Genomic DNA, 20,034 nt, shown 5'->3' on the forward strand with positions numbered 1-20,034 from the left:
ACAAAGGAGTAATGGTTATGATTTTTTTAGTGTGATTTTTGGAGGTGCAAAAGCACCTTGACAAAGTCTTGTTTTCACAGTTAAGGTTTCTTAAACAATACAATGGTAAACATTTTTGTAGAAAATATTCTGTTGTTACATCATCTGTTCTGATACATTCCGTAGTCTGCTGGTCTTCCACAGTCTTTTCACTACTTGTCCTACAGTGCTTGCCGCAACAGCCATTCCTAACCCTAGCTAATAACTCCATCACTTTCCCTGGTGACTATCTGAGGCTATACGCAGACCATTTGTTACCTTGCCATTCTGTTTTAATCTTAAGCAATTTTCTTTCTCGGTTGTGTCATGATGTAGCCATGCAGTAATCTAGAGATTTCCATGCATACTGAACAAAAATCAGCACCATGTCTAATACATTCAAAAGACGCACTCTTTTCCAATGGACATAATGAAAATATTAAATGGAATGTTTCTGTTGAACATAGCCTCTTACCCTCAAACTCTCCATTCTTATCCACTTCTGTAACATCACCTGTCACTATCCTCACTCAGGTGACCTGCTGCTGAAACCCTCTATCATACTTCTAGCGTTAACTATTCTAGTGGTCTCCTGGCCAACCTCCCACCTCACTTCTTCCATTAACTTGTGCTTGTCCAAAACTCTAAAGCCTAGACCTTAAGTCATCCTAAGTCTGGTTCACCCGTCACACATGTGGCCTACATTGACCCAAAAACCCCTCAATTGAAAAATTCTTATCCTTGCCTTCACATCTTTCCATGGTACCACCCTGCCCAATCTCTGTTAACTGCACAGCCCTAGTTTGCTTCGCACTTGCAGTTCTGGTCTCAAATTCCCCAGTTGCTCCACCATTAATGCATATTTTATCATGTACTTATATCTTATATCTGGGATTCCAGCCTAAATCACCTCCTCTAAAACCTTCTTTAAAATCTATCTCTAACCATGTAATTGATTATCTTTCTCATTAGCTCCTTGTGTGTGTCTCTCTCAAAAATGAAACAGCTCTGAAGCATTTGGGAGCCTTTTTTTTAAAAAAATCAACTATATAACTGCAGATTGTTGCTGAACGATCACTTTTCTTAAAATTTAATTGATTTTGAACTGAAAGAAATTTTGTTTCAGTTGATTTAATTCTTTGTGTATTTTATGGGGACATTAAATGATGTGTTGCGTTGCTAAGAAGCAGTTTTGCTGTGCACTGATACTTAGTTAAGAGTGTAAATGCAGAATTAATAGAGTGTTATGGTTTGACTTGGCATCACAAATTGAGTGAGGCCTGAATTTTAGATTTGCATCACACAAGTGTAGTTTTGATGGAAAGAAGAAACTCCTTGCTCTGACACTGAGGTTGTAATGTAAATGATCCCTTTAAGAAAATGTAAGGAATTGTGTTGTGATATTGTGATCACAGAAATGGGATTTTATTTTCCACTATATTTCTTTATGATATTGGTAGAAATTGTTAACTCAACGGAATATTTGATATGTATGGATCGTATACTTGCTTTGTCCTGGTGAATGTCTATGTCCACTTTTTCCTCCAGTCTTTTTCTAAATTTGTGAGTATGTGGTACAGGAGAACAAGTTGGGGCTACTATTAACTTATGCTTTCTCCTCTACCTTTTATGGGGAAGTGTCCGGCTTCCACCTAGCAGTCAAAGTGAAAAGTGAGTAACATGAAGAGCGAAACTTGTATCTTGTTCTGTGAAAGCCAGTTGGTCTGCCAGCAACATTTCCCCATTTTAATTTAATTAGCTTGATATACAGTGTGAACACTTCATTCCGCTTTTCTATTTCTCAAGAATTGTAACTGAAGCAAGTCGCAAAGTTTTGTTCTGAAAAATAAGTTTCAATTTGAAGTTCCAGAGAAAACTGCACTTTACACCCAGTGAGATAATTTTTTATTTATACACACTGTTATAATGTAGGTAACACAGCAATCTTCCACAAACATCAGAGCAATAATTACTGGACAATCTATGTTGGTGACAGTGATCAAAGAACGAATAAAGCTGAACAAATTAGCTAGACAGGGGACGAAATGTCTGCAACACAAATTCCCAGCTCGGCGAACAGAACCACCACAACGAGCACCCGAGCTACAAATCTTCTCCCAAACTTTGAACAGTGTGAACTACTGAGCACTTCTTAATAATAGTGGCCATGAAATCTAGTCAATGGCAGATAGTTTCGGTTTAACATCACACCCAAAATATAGCACACATGACTATGCAGCAATCCTTCAATACTGCACTGGCGTACTGACCTTGAATTTTGTAAGGATCTTGGATTAAACATGAACCAAAAAGCTTCAGAATCAGAGATGACAGTGTGAAAAACTGAGTCAAATCTTCAGCAGATACCTAGATCACAAGTGTTTTTTTTTTAAAAGTCAATTTATAAAATATTCAGAAAGTCAAATTTGACCTACTTTTTCCCTGAAAGTTAGTTTGATATCATTTAGCCAGTTCCCAGCTATGTGTAGCTAAATCAAGTGCCCTTGTCTCAGAATCTGAATTAAAATAGTATCAGAATTAAAAACAGTTTCAGAATATGTATTAACATGCTATCTGCAAAGCAGATGGAATGGGAAGCATTCAGAAACAAATAAGGATGATTCGAACAGTTTTTTTGGTTTACTAAAACAAAATATCATAGAGGAGCAAAGAAACAGGATTGATTAAAAAATGGACTTTCAGACTCACCTAATGTTGGATTGTCTTTCACTGTGTTTTGCAAATTGATTACTAGTATTTTGGATGTTTCTGAAAGGAATGTATATGATATTAAAGTGCTGAATGGCATTTCCTAAAATTCTAAACTCTCTAATAGCTACCTTATCCCCTTCTAAAGTAGGATTTGTGTCTCACTCCTCGTGGCATAAATTATGTTTGTTTTGAAGTATTATGATTATAATGTGTACTTCATGTTTCCTGTCTTCATTTTAGAAGTTTAAAAAAAGGCATAACAATATTAACTTGTATGAAGAATTTCTCAGCATATCAAACAGGGCCGCAGAATTTACTTCTCCCTGGTGGCAAGTTTGGGGCTGAGGGGCATTTATTTGAGTCAGGAAGTGCTGGACGGGGACCCTATAGCCTTTCTGTCACTGACCATATTTGCTGATGTAAGGGCCTTATTCCTCATGACTAATATTCAACCACAGCCAAACAAGTTCCTCATCATTTGGCAGGTTTCTATGTTCCCAGGCGGGTCACTTTGTCAAAAGGCCAGACAAAGGGACTGGGAATTGGGAAGGGTGTGACTTGTGATTTTGCTTCTGAAAGATCCATCCTCTCACACCTTCATCTTTGAGATTCTTATTGATCCTGGGCTTCTGGTGGATGCATTGCTGTTAGCTGCCAACCCTCATGGTAATAATGCAAGAAGTGGAGAGCTGCTGGTCCTTGAATAGCCAGCAGCTTGCTCAGGGAAAAGATTTCCACCTTGCGGCCCTTCATTCCATTGAAGGCTTGAAGGTGGGTACTTAACAGAGAGTTAATCTGGCAGCCTTTCCCAACCGAGGCAACATGGAATTTTTATTGGCTGGAAGGGGCAAGACCACAGTTGACAAGATCAAATTAATCTATAAACTGTTGTAACTAGCACTTTAAGACTCACTTGACTTTGGTTTGTACCTTAAAGTAAAAGAGTGAATGAATCTGAAAGGATCCTCCTGGAGGAGTCCTCTTCCAGAGCTTAAGAGTTATACATACATACATACATACAGAGTCATACAGATGTACAACATGGAAACAGACCCTTCAGTCCAACTCGTCCATGCTGATCAGATATCCCAACCCAATCTAGTCCCACCTGCTAGCACCTGGCCAATATTCCTCCAAACCCTTCCTATTCATATACTCATCCAAATACCTCTTAAATGTTGTAATTGTACCAGCCTCCACCACTTCCTCTGGCAGCTCATTCCATACATGTACCACCCTCTGCGTGAAACAGTTGCCCCTTAAGTCTCTTTTACTAAGTTTTATTTTTTTCAAGTCTGGCAGTGTCAGATGGAATCAATATTTGTCAGAAAAAATGTCAGTTCTCATGAATGTATCTTGGGCATGTTGTGTAAAAGCGGGGTAGTGCACACATAGTAACCATTATTGTGCATGTAGCAAAAAAAATCTCCATTTAATTTCAATGCTGCTTGTCATCCTTTTGCACCTGTGTTGTAGGTTTGTAATTTATAATTTTTTTTCGTCTTGCTCACCTTGTTATTGGTTTACATTTTACTGTTACATTGGTAAATTAAAATGAATATTTACAGATGAAAATGTACTTGTTTTTATTTAATCCTTTACTAGTTGGTATTTGTTTCCAACTTAGTGATGACTTAGTTAGTCTTGTGTTCATTTTGTGAATTATGTTGACTCCTTTTCTTGTCTATTAATCTCTTAAAAGTCATATGTGACTCGAGATTTTGAACTAAGTTGGGGGGGAAGGAATTCAATAGGTTTTGTTTTACCACTGCTTTTTGGAAGAGGAGAAAACTGAAAGGTACTAATGAATGTGAAAAACTGAGGAATTAAAAGGAAAGGTAAGAACATTTTAAAATCTGCTCCACGAAGTGACTGCAAATCTCTAATTGGAATGTCATTAACTTTTGCTTTTAGATTCTGTCATAAACCCTGAGAGTAATAATAAAATCCCTTAAAGATTCCATCTGAATTCTGAATGAATTGTAGTCTTGTATGCATGTTTCATATTTTTGAAGCATATACCATAGCGTTAACAAAACAAAACGGACACTAGACAATTCAAAGCCATGCAAAGTTCAATTTGGAAGACTGAGAATTTGTGTATAACACGTCATGTGAGGACGGCAATATAGTTAGAACAACAGATAATTATTTTCAGTTCAGAAGCAGAGTTCTGTTAGAATTAAAAGAGTATTTATTACAAATCAGACACTGGATCCTTTTTAATTGCTAGCTTTGCATATGCTTTCAAGCCTGTCTTAAATTTGGATATAGCCGTAGAAATCTTCCATGCATTAGAAATACTAAATGCATTGTGACTGAAATTCACAAACATGTCAATGTAAATTACAGCTCCTTTTGATATTTATTTTACAGACATTTCTGATTTTATGCAGTCCATCGTTTCTGACTTTTATTTTGGCCTTGATTTTACAGTTATCTGCTAGTGTATTTGAAGGTGAATGACTGTTCATAAAGCGCAACTTGTAGCCTACCAGTGACTTTCCGAGCCATCTTGAACTGCCTCCCATTTTGTGAGGTTGGTGAAGGTACAGGAAGCTCACACACCCTTGGACCAGTTGAGCCCCTAAGTGGCCAATTAATTGCTGCTTAAATGCCTCGTCTGTCCCCCTCCATTGTATTACTTATGGCAAAGGGAGGTATGAACCCAGCAGGTGGCCCAAACGATTATAAATTCAAGAGTTTTGCAGCATGGAAAGGGACTCTTTGGTCCGTCATATCTGCGTCAGTCATCAAATATCTATCTGTTCTCATCCCATTTTCCAGCACTTGGCCCATAGTCTTGAATGCTGTGGTATTTCACGTGCTCATCTAAATAATTCTTAAATGTGTAGATTTTGTCGTTTCAGATAGTGAATTCCAAACACCCTCAACCCACTAACTCAAAAAATGTTTCCTTAAATCACCTCTGCTCCTGCTCCTTACTTTAAAACTATGTCCCTCAGTTATTGATCCCTCTGTTAAAGAGAAACATTTCTCCCCATCTGCCCTCACTATGCTGCTCAGAACTTTGTACACCTTAATCAGATCCGTCCCCAGTTTTCTCTGATCATAAGAAAACAATCCCAGCCTATCTAGTCTCATTGCTGGTATTTTTTTGGAATCTCCACTCCAGAGAGCTGTCTTAGAGAATGTTTAAATTAGAGATTGATTGATAGATTTCTGATTACCAATGGCATAAAGGACTATGGGGATAGTGTGGGTAAGGGGAATTGAGGTGTTTGAGCAGTCATGATCATATTAAATGACAGAGCAGGCTTGACAGACTGAATTGTCTGTTCCTGTGTCCCTTGTTGTTAAGCTGGTTGAGCGAGGACGGTCTTCTCACCCAGCATGTCCCAGTGCCAATCAGAGGCTTACAAAGCACACCCTCCTCCTTCTTCTGCTTTGCTGCTAGCAGCTCCACCAGTACTCTGGATCTAGCTTTTAATCTGATCTGGGATTACATGAGGAGATAATGGAGAAGTGGCTACTCAAAATCTAGTTTTGCTGAAACTGCAGTACTGCTGACAGTCAGTTTGGCCAGCAAGTCTCTAAGGTGGAGTTTCTTCCCCAGGTGGACGACAACCTCCTGGCTTGAGTTAACTAATACTTCTCTGAGCACACAATGGCTCCCAGACAGCTGGTTTCATTATAGACAACCTGACAACTGACTTGTTCATTGGAAGGGGTAAAGAATACATGCCCCATAAAACCTAGTTATTTGTGGTATTTTGTGACCATTTGAAGCAGGGAAAAAGGAAATAATTGTCTATAATAGGCAAAATTCTACAATTCTGCAGCAAATTTGCTGTGGGAGTGACTGATATGTTAATACATTGTCTTTTATGATTTTGAAATGTGTTAAATCATAAATGCACCCTTTGAATACTTGGATCTATTCTTGCACAAACCATAATGAGCTAATATCAGAGGTGCCTTAATGCTACTGGCTGCTTGAATGAAGCATTTCTAGATAGCAGTATGCTGGATCATTTGTATTCCTTTCACTGTTAGGTTGCCTGAAGCAGGACTATACCATTTACCGGCATATCTGATCTGACCATTTATTTTGCCTATTTTAAAAATCTATTTGCATTTGTTGTTAAACATTAATGAATGTCTTATTTCAGAAATATTTCTTAAATACTTCAGATATCAAATAGAAATGTGTAACTTCATGCTAAGTGTAAATACAAAATAATCAACATTTATCCATTTGGATGGCAATCAAATTAGATCTATATTTTAATTTTAAAATATATTTTATTGCTCGGTGTTTTATGTTGGTAATCTTCTTGCTTTTTTTCTTTGATCATCAGATAAGTGTGCCTTTAAACCACACATATGATATGGGTCCACAGTAATTTGAATTTAAATAGCGCCTTTAGCATAGTATATTCCAAAACACCTAACAGGCATATATCAGTAAAAAAAATCACATTAAGCCAAAGTCTAATGTGTAGAAATAAAAACAGAAAATGCTGGTGAAACTCAGCAGGTTCGGCAGCATTGTAGAGAGAAAGCAGAGTTAACATTTCAAGTCTGGTGTCTCTTAATCAGAAAAGCCGCTTTGCAGAAGAATCACTGGACTTGAAACATTAACTCTGCTTTCTCCCCACAGATGCTGCCGGACCTGGTGGGTTTCATCGGCAATTTCTGTTATTGTTTCAGATCTCCAGCAACTGCAATTCTTCGTTTTAAGAAAGGAATCCCAAGTGATTTACATAATTTTAGTTTTATTTTTTATCCTGTTTCCCTAAAAAACGCTAAGTTGAGAAATGAGTCCACATCTTTTAAGCTTTACTCAAGTAATGCATCCATGGCTACTCAACTCTGCTCCCCAATGTAAGCTATAAAAAATGCAAGGAGCACATGTGAAATTCTGAATCTATGCATATATGAATCCTGATTTGTCACCACAGCAAATGCAAAGTGTTTTCATGTTTAATCTAAATTCAAAGGATTGTTTTTATTGCTATATCCTTTCCAGTGGATGTTGAGAACAGCATGTTACCTATAAACTACACAACTTTCAGAAACTGTGCTAACACAGTTAAATATGGCAATCTTAAAGTTGCCATTCAGTATGCTTCTCTGAAAATGGTATGCCACCATCTAACTCGTTACTCAAATATATTGAACAACATAAAGTTGCTGTGCTTACCTCAGAGGTACAGGCTAAACTTGCCAGAGTAGGCTTTGCCCTTTCCAGTTTAAATATGATACTCGTACAATAAGTCCAAATGACTTCTAAACAACTTCTCTTGCACCAAAATTCACATTTACAAATGTGGATCCTCATTCCTTTAGCTTCTAATTGTGGGAAGTTTTAAAATGATTTTTCACTTTCTGCTTTCTTTATTTCTCATCCCTCTTAAGCTGGTGTTCCTTTTTTCACTTTCTAAACTTGAGTAGATATTAAATTCAACATTATAATTTTCTGATTAAGATTCTGCACTGTTTATTAATCACACCTCAATCTGTTAAAGTCTCAGCTGGTAAATATCTTTCCTCTTAATAAGGAGGTTGTGTGTTCAATTTTTCACTTCAGAGACTTAAGCACAAAAATCTTGATTTTGTAACTTCAGTGCAATAATGAGGAAACATTGGACTATCGAGTGTATGTAACTTACGGATGAGATGTTAAATTGAGTCTTCAGGTGGTCATAAAAGATCACATGGCTACAATTTTGAAAAAGATGAAGCAAGTTATCAATGCTATCCTGGCCAAAATGTACTAAATTCCAGTAAATAGGATTATACAATCAATATAATTTTGCTGTTTGACTGCCACATTTCATACATTGACTACCAACTTAAAGGTAGTTACTCAATCAGCTGTAAAGTGCTTTCAGACATCCTGGGGATCTAAAAGGCACTATAGAACATAGAACATAGAACATTACAGCGCAGTACAGGCCCTTCGGCCCTCGATGTTGCGCCGATCAAAGCACACCTAACCTACACTAAGCCACTATCCTCCATATACCTATCCAATGCCCGCTTAAATACCCATAAAGAGGGAGAGTCCACTACTGCTACTGGCAGGGCATTCCATGAACTTACGACTCGCTGAGTGAAGAACCTACCCCTAACATCAGTCCTATATCTACCCCCCCTTAATTTAAAGCTATGCCCCCTTGTAATAGCTGACTCCATACGTGGAAAAAGGTTCTCACTGTCAACCCTATCTAACCCCCTAATCATCTTGTACACCTCTATCAAGTCACCCCTAAACCTTCTTTTCTCCAATGAAAACAACCCCAAGTGCCTCAGCCTTTCCTCATAGGATCTTCCTACCATACCAGGCAACATCCTGGTAAACTTCCTCTGCACCCGTTCCAGTGCCTCCACATCCTTCCTATAGTATGGCGACCAAAACTGCACACAATATTCCAGATGCGGCCGCACCAGAGTCTTATACAATGCAAGTCAATTTCTTTCTGTCTGATAGATTAAGAAATACCTAGTTACTTGCCCTGTTCACGCACATTACAGTTGCTGATTGATTTATGGATTGTTGTTTGACAAAAACCTGTTGCTCAAAGCCCTCAATGCTGTGAACTGTAATACTGTTCAGTTCACACATGCAACAACATATGATCCATTATCTACTTGCAGAATTTATTTTATTAAACATCATAATATTACAAATTTATATTGCTCTTTTGTAGATGTTTTTAATTCCAATCTACAACATAAAGGAAATACTTAGGAGGAAATGTTATGATACTTTATTCCTTTGTGTATGAAAATGCATGTAATGTATCCTTGTGTTTCACTATGTATGCAGTTATTTCTTTATCCAACTAACATTGAAACTGTAGAGCGACATCTCTCACAAATAAATTTTTAAAATCTATTTAAATTTTCTTGTAAACTTTGTTTTAGTTGGCTTCTTAACCTTACCTTTTTCCAAACCTCCTCAATATTCTTAATAAATATTTGTTGCTGTTTTCCCCAAACCAGTAAATTGTGTCCCAGTGAATGATGATCAGGAATTTACCTTTGACTGTTGGTATTTTTTTTCTCTATTGACTATTCTTTTTCTCTTCCTGTACAAACCTATGAAACAAATAATCTTCACCTACAATTGATCAATTATGTTTATTATTATACTGTAATTTAGTTTAATACTGTATAAATACCACTTTTTTTGAATAATACACTGGTTTGCAGTGTCATCTGTAAAGTAGAAGAGTAAAACCAGCTATTTGCAGGTGAAGACATACTTGTAAACTGTATATTTGATTATGTACTCAAAAGGGGCATCACAATTGGGGTTAATTTTAATTGACTCAAAACGAATTTAGTTATACAGAGTTAAAAATCAGGCCCGATGATGTATGGCTCCAATTACATTTTCTTTGGCATCTTTATATTCTGATATATATGAATTATTTCTTTCTATATTACCTAACCCTCTGTGCATTTTATTTATGCACGTATGTTGTATATATTGAGACAGAATGAATTAGAATTGAATTTTAATGATCAATGAAAGATATAATTGATTAATATGAATTTATTTGTTCTTGTATACCTTTTTTGTTTTGTCTTTCTTGATCTAATTTACCTTGTGTGTTTAGTGTACTGTGCAGATTAGATTGTAGAAATTGAATACAGTCCACAGAGATGGTGATTCACATTCTTAGAGTTAGACATTCAATTGCAACAAAATAATTTGCAGTAACAGTGTCTGTTCAGTCTGGATAATGGTTATCTAATATTTCCAAGGCAGTGTGGGTGAATCTCAGATGGTTAGTTAAATATGTTCTTAATCTATGCAGTCTATCAAGGAAATATTATAGGCAAAAGTTAGCTGTCATAAGGCACTAAGCTATCATTAGGCAGTTAGGCACTATAATGTAATTGGTTCTGATGAAATATATGTAATCTGTTTTGTAATGTTTAACTGTCTGTGAATTACCATAGTTTAAAAATAAAATTAATATCACAGCAGATATCACTGTGGTGCTCTTCCGCTATAGTACTACTTCAGCAGTATGATATTTAACCTATAAAGACTTAATATCTTGTCTCAGTCTTTTGCAGTTAACTGGTTTTGATTGCATCCACACGTTTTCTTAAAGTTAATCAACAATTGTTGTATTTGATGGGTTGCTTTGTTAGATATTATTTTTAGAAACCTATCTTAAGTTGTAAGTATAATTATGTAAAATTGGTCACTGCCTGTCAGAAAATCTCTAGCCTTCAAAGGTAAACATAGAAATATATCACTTCGAGGTGATTAGGGAAGGAGTCAGCATCAGTTGGTAAACATAAAGGATATGCATAGAGGAATTATCAATTTCCTATGTTGTTTGAGAGATATTGGTCCAAATTCTTCTGTGAAAATAAAAGTAAAGCATAGTGGTGTTTTCCATTATTTATGTACAGCAAATTCAACTGATGGGCAAAAGAATTGTTAAACTCAAATATCCAAAGGTTGCTGCTTAAGTACATTCGCGAAAATTATATTTTGCAATCTGTCTCACCATTGATATACATTAAATTACGTGAAGTTACTCTCTTGGCCCAGTACTTAACAACTAAAATAATCACAGATAGTTAAATCTTGTCACTCCAGTCTAAGAACCCTTATGTTTATGATCAGTATTAATTAGTCAACCAACCTCTCTGGTATTAAAAATTATCTATTACCAGAGTGAAGTCCAATTTTTCAGGTTTGAATCTTAGAGATTTAAAAAATATGTTAACTTTTCTTTTTTCTCCATTACAACAATGACTATCATCTTAAAGGGTACTTAATTGGCTGTAACAAAAAAACATTTGGACTCTCAATCACATTTTAATTTATTTCACTTTATTTCCCTTCCTATATCTGACTTGGCCATTGCACTCACCACCTCTAATTTACACTTGCTTCTTTGAGTTATAAAAATAGGCTAGATAGGCTGGGATCCTTTTCCAATGGAGTGCAGAGGTTGAGGGGTGACCTTTTTAAAGGTTTATAAAATCAAGAGGGGTAGAAATAAGATGAATCCAAAGGGTCTTTTCCCTAGAATGGGTGAATTCAAAACTGGGGGGCATATTTTTAAGATGAGTGAAGAGAGCGCTTTAAAAAAGACATGAGGGGCAACTTTTATACACAGAGTGGTTCGTGTGTGTTATGAATTGCCAAAGGAAGTGTTTGGCACAGATACAGTTACAATATTTAAAAGACATTTGGATAACTGCATGAAGAGGAAATGTTTGGAGAGATATGGGCCAAATACGGGGACTAGTTTAGTTTGGAAGCATGGTTGGTGTGGGCTAGTTGGACTGAAGGGTCTGGTTCCATGCTGTATGACTCTGTGATCCTTCAACCTCATTAGTTAAAGATGTCACATTACTTGTCATGTTCACATCGATTCCTATATTTCTATCACTGTGACACTAATGCCTTATAATTTCATAAACCCTACACTGAAAGACTATTAATGGTAGGCACCACTAAAATGTTTGCTCCTACAGCAAAATTTGGCCCAATATGGTTGTGAATTTAAGACATTAAGCTTTTAGTTATTGAATTTATCTGTATTTTCTTTTGTCTCTTTACCCATCCTAGCTCCAGAAGCACAGACTCCTGTCCCAGTTGTCATGGATGACACTAGTGAGCAGGAGATGGATTCAGCTGATGAGTCAATGTCCAATGAAATGCTAGCCACCACAGATGAAATATCGAAAACCTCTACTGGTACAGGCCGGAGAATCAGACGCTTCAAGCATGAATGGCTGAAGAAGTTCTGGTTTCTACGCTATTCACCAACTCTGAATGAAATGTGGTGCCATGTTTGCAGACAGTACACTGTTCAGTCTTCCAGGACATCAGCCTTCATCTTGGGCTCTAAGCAGTTCAAAATCCACACTATCAAGTTGCATGCCCAGAGTAATCTTCATAAAAAGTGCTTGCAGCTTTATAAGCTTAGGATGCACCCAGAAAAAACTGAAGAGATGTGCCGAAATATGACACTGTTGTTCAATGTTGCCTATCATCTTGCCTTTGAAGGAAGAAATTTTTCAGATTTCAGGCCTTTGGCTGAACTTCTGAAAAAATGTGATTTGAAGATTGTTGACCAATACTTGAATGAGGGAGATTGTCAAACTTTAATTCATCACATTGCAAGGTCTCTTCGTGAAGATCTCTTTGAGAGGCTCAGGGTATCTCCATTTATGAGTGTGATTTTGGATGGGCAGACAGATGACCTGGTTGCTGATAATGTTGCAATCTATATTCAGTATATTACCAATGAGGGGCCAGCTGCTACAGAACTATTGTCTCTGCAGGAATTGAGTTCTGTAACAGTGGATGGTTACATACAGGCGTTGGACAGGGCCTTTGGGGGTATAGGGATCAAATGGAAAGAGGAAAAGTTAATTGTAGGACTTGGGGTAGATGGAGCCACGATGACAACAGGGCTACGGGCAGGTTTGGCCATGAAGATCAAAAAGACTTTGCCTTGGCTACTCTCTGTCCCTTGCGTAGTGCATAGGCCTCATTTGGAAGTATTGGATGCTATAAGCAACAAGGAACTAACCTGTTTGGAAGAACTAGAGAACAACTTAAAGCAGTTGCTGAGTTTTTATCGTTATTCCCCAAAACTCATGTGTGAACTAAGATCTACTGCAGCAACACTTTGTGAAGAGACTGAATTCCTTGGTGACATTCGAGCCGTTAGGTGGATTATTGGAGAGCAGAATGTCCTAAATGCGTTAATTAAGGATTATTTGGAGGTGGTGGCTCATCTTAAAGATGTTAGTGGTCAAGCACATAAAGCTGATGCGGCTGCCATCGCTTTAGCTCTACTGCAGTTCCTCATGGACTATCAGTCAGTTAAGCTAATCTATTTTTTATTAGATGTCATTGCTGTACTTACACGGCTGGCATTTGTTTTCCAAGGTGATCACCTCCTCATTACCCATGTAGATTACAAGATTGAAGAAGCCATTGAGGAAATCAGCAGATTGGTCGAATCACCAGGAGAATATCTGCAAGAATTTGAGGACACCTTTCACGAAAGTTTTCATGGTGTTCCTCTGAAAAATCTAAGAGTAGCAGAAGCTAAGTTCAATTCAATAAGAGAGAAGATATGCCAAAAAACCCAGCTGATTCTAGCCCAAAGGCTAGATTCTAATAGTCGCTCAGTTATTCGAGCATGTCAAGTGTTTGATGTTGCCACATGGCCTCAAAATGAGGAAAACCTGATGAGTCATGGTGAGGAAGAGATCTTGTATATATATAAGCACTTTGAAATTATTCCATCATTTGCAAGGGAAATAGGTCTGGATGGCAGAGATATTCAAGGAAGCTTATTGCAGGAATGGAAGGAGCTCAAATCTGAGTGTTACAATAAGAATGGTTTCAAAGAGTTGAGCCGTCACATTTTTAAGTATAAACAAAGATTCCCAATACTAAATCGGATCACTCAGTTATTGCTTGTCCTACCAACATCAACTGCAGCTTGTGAGAGAAATCGTGGTGCCTTCTACCGGATACGTAACAATAACAAGTCTCGACTTAGCCTTGACCAACTCAATGACCTTCTAACGGTTGCTGTCAATGGACCACCAATTGCCAATTTTGAGGCTAAGAGAGCACTGGATTGTTGGTTTGAGGAGAAGTCAGGGAATAGATATTCCTTATCTCCAGAGATGATCAATAGAGTTACTTCATTGGACCAGAAACCAACATTACATGGTCTGGACATGGGAACTGATTGTATAACAGATATTCATGAAACCATGTAAATGATTGGATTTTTTAAATTGCATATAGTTAGTTCCATGATTTACTGGGAATAACTTAAACCCAGTCTTACTTATGAACTTTATGAAAACACTTATTGGTGACAGACTGGTACAAATACCAGATCAGAAAATTCAACAGGGTGTTGATAAAATTTCCCACAGATAAACAATGCAACACTGACCTGTAGGATCCAATCCCTCGATTGATTTCCCAATTGTATTGTAACCTTTGATAACCAGTACTTGCTTATATTGGGAGATCAAAATAATCAGAATGGACAGGCCTGAAAAAGGTTTGGTATTGTTGGTCATCAAAAATAATAACTGCTCATTTGCTTTTAGTAATGCAAATATTAGATAATAAGAGAAGTGCTTGGTCATTCTAATTTTTTTCATTGAAACAAAGGTTATTTAAGCTGTTTAAGGTTGACATTAAGAGTCACCTTGTCTAATCTTTAACTCGTTTTGTTATTTACAGAAGCTATAACTAAGCATTAACAATTAACGATTAATGGGGAGAAGGAAGGGAGAAAATTTGTTACTTGTGGGGTTGTAAGAGATGTAAAATACATAGTCCAAATGATTTAAAAAGTATATGTATCTACAATATTTTTATAGATTACAATTATTGATAATAGATGGTCAACTTTTCATGTCTAGTGAGCATGTCTTTTTAAAAAAAAACACCTGGAAAGGAATGAATGTATCAAGAGGATATAATTCTTTATCTCATTTTATTGCTGTGAAAGGAAGCAGACACATATCAGCCGGTGCTTCAGCCAAGCATGCACACTTCAGTTCAGTTAGCTAGACTAGACTGCAAAACTATCAATATGTGTGCTTAGGTGGAAGGCTGTTGATAGAAATTATTCTCACATCTGTGAAAGTTAGACAGTCACAAACCACTTACCACTGGTTAACAGTCTGTTATTAAAAATGTCTTCATATTAGATGATACTAAGACTATTTGCTAATTTCAGTAATCAATGGAGGAAGCATAGTTATTTTGGGAATGGCAGAGCCAAGTAGCAATACATTGAGGTGTGAGAGTAATATTTTAAAATCGGTATTTTTCATAGCAAATTTAGAAGATCATACCTTTCCCAGAGTGCCAGATGTGTTCACTGGCTGTAAAGCACTTTCATTATATGCAGCTGCCCCAAAAATGACACTGCATTCAGTTTGACAGTTCCTAGTCATACTTTATGCCTGTAGTATTTCCAGTTTTTACTCTGAAAAGAGTACTGCACAAATAAATCAACGTTAATCTTGTTAGGTCAACAAATTCACATTATAGCATTTAATGTTAACATTTTTTTTTAAAAATGTCTTCTACTCTGAGAATGAGACATCATTTGCAGAGCAGATATGATTTTTTGAGAGTTCTAAATAAAAGTTTTAGTAGATCAAGAAAGATATTTTATTAATGTGATATATTCTCATTAAATTAACTTTGCCAGTAGAAATGAGATTCCTGCCTTTGGGTGTAGCCACTGACCCTTGCCAGTTAATTATGAAAGGCTGCTGTTTCCAGGTGACCGTAACAGTCTGTAGCCATTTTAAACATTGACTAGACATTGGTACTAAACGTGTAGCCACCAACTAGTGCAGGATGGTTATTAGAGCTGAATTTTTAAAATCATGATATCTTAGAATTTCATGTAAACCTGGGTATTATGCTGTGTGATATTATTGTACAATCATATAACATATTCGCATAAAATTATTATGACTGCTATTTAAAAAAAATAAAGATCAGGCAACTTAACCATTTCAGTCTGGGCAACATTCAAATGCATAACTCAAATACAAAGATGGTAGGGAAAAAGTGCAGATGACTATTCTACCTTCAAACTTTTCTGATCTTGGAGCAATTAGCTCAGTACCCATTTAGACATTGAAACTAATCCATAATGAACTTATTGCTCAATGCAAATTTTAGAATGTGGTAAGATGATCTCTCTCTGAAAATGGGTCACCATGCCAGTGCCTTTAAATAGATTACAGAAAGAACCACAACCGATGTACACATTGCATTGCATATGGATAGTGATGAATTTCTGTTACTTAGCCCTGGAAAATATTAATTGTTGGCAGTGTGTAATGCACAAAATCCTAGGCGAGTATTAGAGAGTTTAGTTTTATCTAAATTGATATATTCTAAATTGCAAAGTTTATAAAATGTGGAAATATTAGCACATTAGTGAGTTTTGAGAAAATTTGTAGCTCAGGTTGAGGTTCTGGAAGTAAGTTTGCTCACTGAGCTGGAAGGTTCATTTTCAGACCTTTCGTCACCCTACTAGGTAACATCAGTGAGCCTCTAATGAAGCACTGGTGTTAGTGACCAGCTTTCTAAACAGAAAGTGAGTCACTCATGCCGGTGCTTCACTAGAGACTCGCTGATTATGGTGTAGTATGGTGACAAAACATCTGAAAATGAACCTTCCAGCTCAGCGAGCAAACATACATCCATATAAGTACTACTTAATATCATTGTGATAGGATTGAGCTTCATTTCAATCACTGTAGATTTAATAAATTCAGAGCAGAGAGGGGAAGTGCTATTATTGAAGGTGGCTTTTGTCATAACCCCAATCATATATTGTATATTTTCAAAATGTTTCTTCTGCCTCCTGGCATAGACAGTTATCCTTGCTATGATTCAAGTTGCTGTCACTAAAATAAAGTGTTTAAATTATTGGAAATTTAATAAGGTATCAAGACTAGAAATTTCTAGCAGCCAGAAATCCTTTAGGTTTTAAAATATGTGCTTCATAAATTTCAAGTAATTCAGCAACCTATTGTTTAATCAAGATCAGAATGAAATCTGCACTGTTATCATGAACATCTTGTCTGATGTCTAAAAATAGAGACCAAAACAGATGTCTTTTATCAGCATGATAAAGCCCTACTCTCACCATGGTTTGTATTTTTTTTAAATGCATGTGTATGTTTGTAACCATGTGGTCTTTGTTACTACGTTTAGAGTTACTGAAAAGTTTGCTCAAAATTGCCTGCCATTGACCACTCAACTTATCAATGGGCTACCAAATGTAATGAATTAATTAATTTCCACACTCTTGAGTTACAATGGTTTAACTACTATTTTTGATTTTTATCCAGAAGTGACTGAGATTATTAGCATCACAGTTAAAAATAAATGATTTCTCATGAAACTTATGATATATGTTATAACCTGTGGACAGATATTAATTGGAGGGGTGAAAGTAACAAAAAGATATAACAGATATGATTAAGGCTACTGTACATGCAGTCGTCTGATAGAGGAAAAAGGCTGCTTGGAATTAGCTATCTGTCTTGATTTTGCCTTTTGAAGGTTTTTATGATGTTTATGAACTCCGTCCTGGTATATAAAGAATAAACGATTTTGAAAAAGATAAGTATCAAATGTAAAAGAAGATGGTAGCTTCACATCACTTTTTGATCACCATTTGACATTGTTGGCATCATCAATCTCAGTTATGCAAAAATACTACGTGGAGAAAATGACCACTTCAAACAGGACTTGGATGTTGCTATTTGAAGCCATGTGGATGATGCACATTGTCTTATGTAATCTGATTGGTGATGAAGACAGATTATGGTATCCTTACTACTGGGCTACATTTATCATTTCTATATTTTTGTTTGGTCATTGTCATTTTTTAAGCATGATGCAGCATGTTGTTCATATTGTGTTTCCTTCAACAGAACCCATTTCATTGCCATTGCAGGAAAGATTAACAAGAAATTATGTCACCTTCCAGTTTTGCAAACTTGTTCCTTTCCCTTGCCATTTTCTTTTTTTATCTACATGTAAGCCCTATGCTATTAGTTTCTTTAACTCCTAGCCCTCTTGAATTATCTTGGAAGTTGACAAGGGCAACACTTTGCTAGCTTTCATTAAAATGTTCTGCAAGTGGTCAAGCAATTTTTCCTGAATGTTGACCTCCCCCTTGGTAAAAATATTTATGAAAGAATCATGATTGTAAATCCCTGTGTTCAATTGACTCTGCTGATGTTTGTATTGGTACACTTATAAATTGCATTGTATGGCCTAATGGATTTACCACTGCCAATACTGGGTTGGAAATAAAATCAACTTGTCTGTATTTGATGTTTTAAAGCCAAAAGGGAGAAGCTATTACATGACATGAAATTAGATTGAATCATCTGAAAGTTCCTTTGGTAAAATATATTTAAGATCTGATTCCCCTGGGAAGGCACTTACCATGTAGCGTTGATATCTTAGTAAAGGTATCAACCTTTACTAAGTATCAGTTGATTGAAAAGCAAGAAGCTTCAGAGAAAATTGCTTTCATGGACCAATGTCTAGCTCTGTTAGTTTCAGTTGAAAGATAAATAGTTCTAATAATATTTTAGTTAAAATTGGGTTTATGTTTAAAATGAAATTTTAAGGAAATGTCATTTGTACTTTCCCATCTGGCCCTCATTTACTTATCTCTAAACCCTTGCTCCTTCTTGGCATGTATGCACTCTACATGAAATACTGTAGTCAGGAATTCAGTCATACCCTATGAATGTGGCCTCCTCTTGTTACCCTGGGGGTCAAACTTTGTTTAAGGATACATTTATTATATTCACTCACAAAATAAGTTCCATTTTAGCTTAAGTGTGTATTGAGTAGGGATCTGCACATGTACAATTGTAACTGTTGATAATGAGTATGGTATCCAGAGATTTAGCTTAGTTGGGCAAGTCAGTTCTTGCTGACAAGCCATGTAAACATTGTGTCAACTGAATGGCAGCTCGTGATTTCACACTATTAATTGTAGAGTAAATTCACTGTTAGATGCTGGGCTTCTGCAAATATTATGTTCTTATCAGCTGCGTTGATCATCCCAATTACCACAACCTCATCTTTCCTTGACATTTCATTGAGTTAGCCCAATTGAGATGGTATTTAATTCTTCTGGGAGTTTTGAATTAGGAGGGAACATGGGAGGGAGACTGAATGTTCTTCACCTTGCTGACTCGATCAAATTCAGTTAGGGACAGGAAGGTCAGGTAGTCTTTTCACAGGGAGATCAATTGAGGCTTTATAGTGACTCAACTGATGGCATTTAAGGGTCTTATTCTGCCATTGCTAGTGTTCCGCTTGTAGCGTGAGGCAACTGGGAGCAACACCATTTCAGGAAACTGCTCAATAAAGTTGGCTTCATTGTGGACTTGGGGATGGGAGTGGACCTTCATGAGTGAACATCTTGGAGTCAATAGAGGGTCACCCTGGCTGCAAGAGCTGCTACTAGGAAGGAGCTCCCCTTACCCCAACATGCTTGGTGCTCTTCAGGAATCTCCATCATGGTGGCTGATCCTGGCTGCCTGCAGTACCAATTGTAACCACCGCTTCCAGTGGAACTACTGAGACTGCAGAGTTGGCAACTATCTAACAGGACTTTTGGTTCTTAAAGCTGAGATTTACATTCTTAAAGTAGCAGCAATACTAACGCCAGGGTATTAACTGTATTGGGGCTTCAAGAAATGACTGTTGGGCTCAGCATTTCAACCAGTGGATGGGATCGCTGCCAT

At 36.8% G+C, this 20,034-nt stretch overlaps 1 protein-coding gene across 6 annotated transcripts in view; it reads left to right on the top strand.

Annotated features, from left to right (window-relative positions):
• prdm11 (PR domain containing 11) overlaps nt 1–19,602 on the top strand; it is a 185,331-nt gene extending 165,729 nt beyond the window's left edge. For 2 of the 6 annotated variants that reach the window (XM_072591825.1, XM_072591826.1), the window contains exon 8: nt 12,305–19,600. In XM_072591825.1, coding sequence (XP_072447926.1) covers nt 12,305–14,484 — 2,180 coding nt within the window. In that variant the 3' untranslated portion in view covers nt 14,485–19,600. Of the gene's footprint in view, nt 1–12,304 lie in introns of all 6 variants that reach the window. The other 4 variants (XM_072591827.1, XM_072591823.1, XM_072591829.1 and 1 more) reach the window with 4 other exon arrangements.
• The last annotated feature ends 432 nt before the right edge of the window (nt 19,603–20,034 follow it).

This window comes from Chiloscyllium punctatum, chromosome 22 (genome assembly GCF_047496795.1).
Source record: "Chiloscyllium punctatum isolate Juve2018m chromosome 22, sChiPun1.3, whole genome shotgun sequence".
Lineage (NCBI taxonomy): Eukaryota > Metazoa > Chordata > Chondrichthyes > Orectolobiformes > Hemiscylliidae > Chiloscyllium > Chiloscyllium punctatum.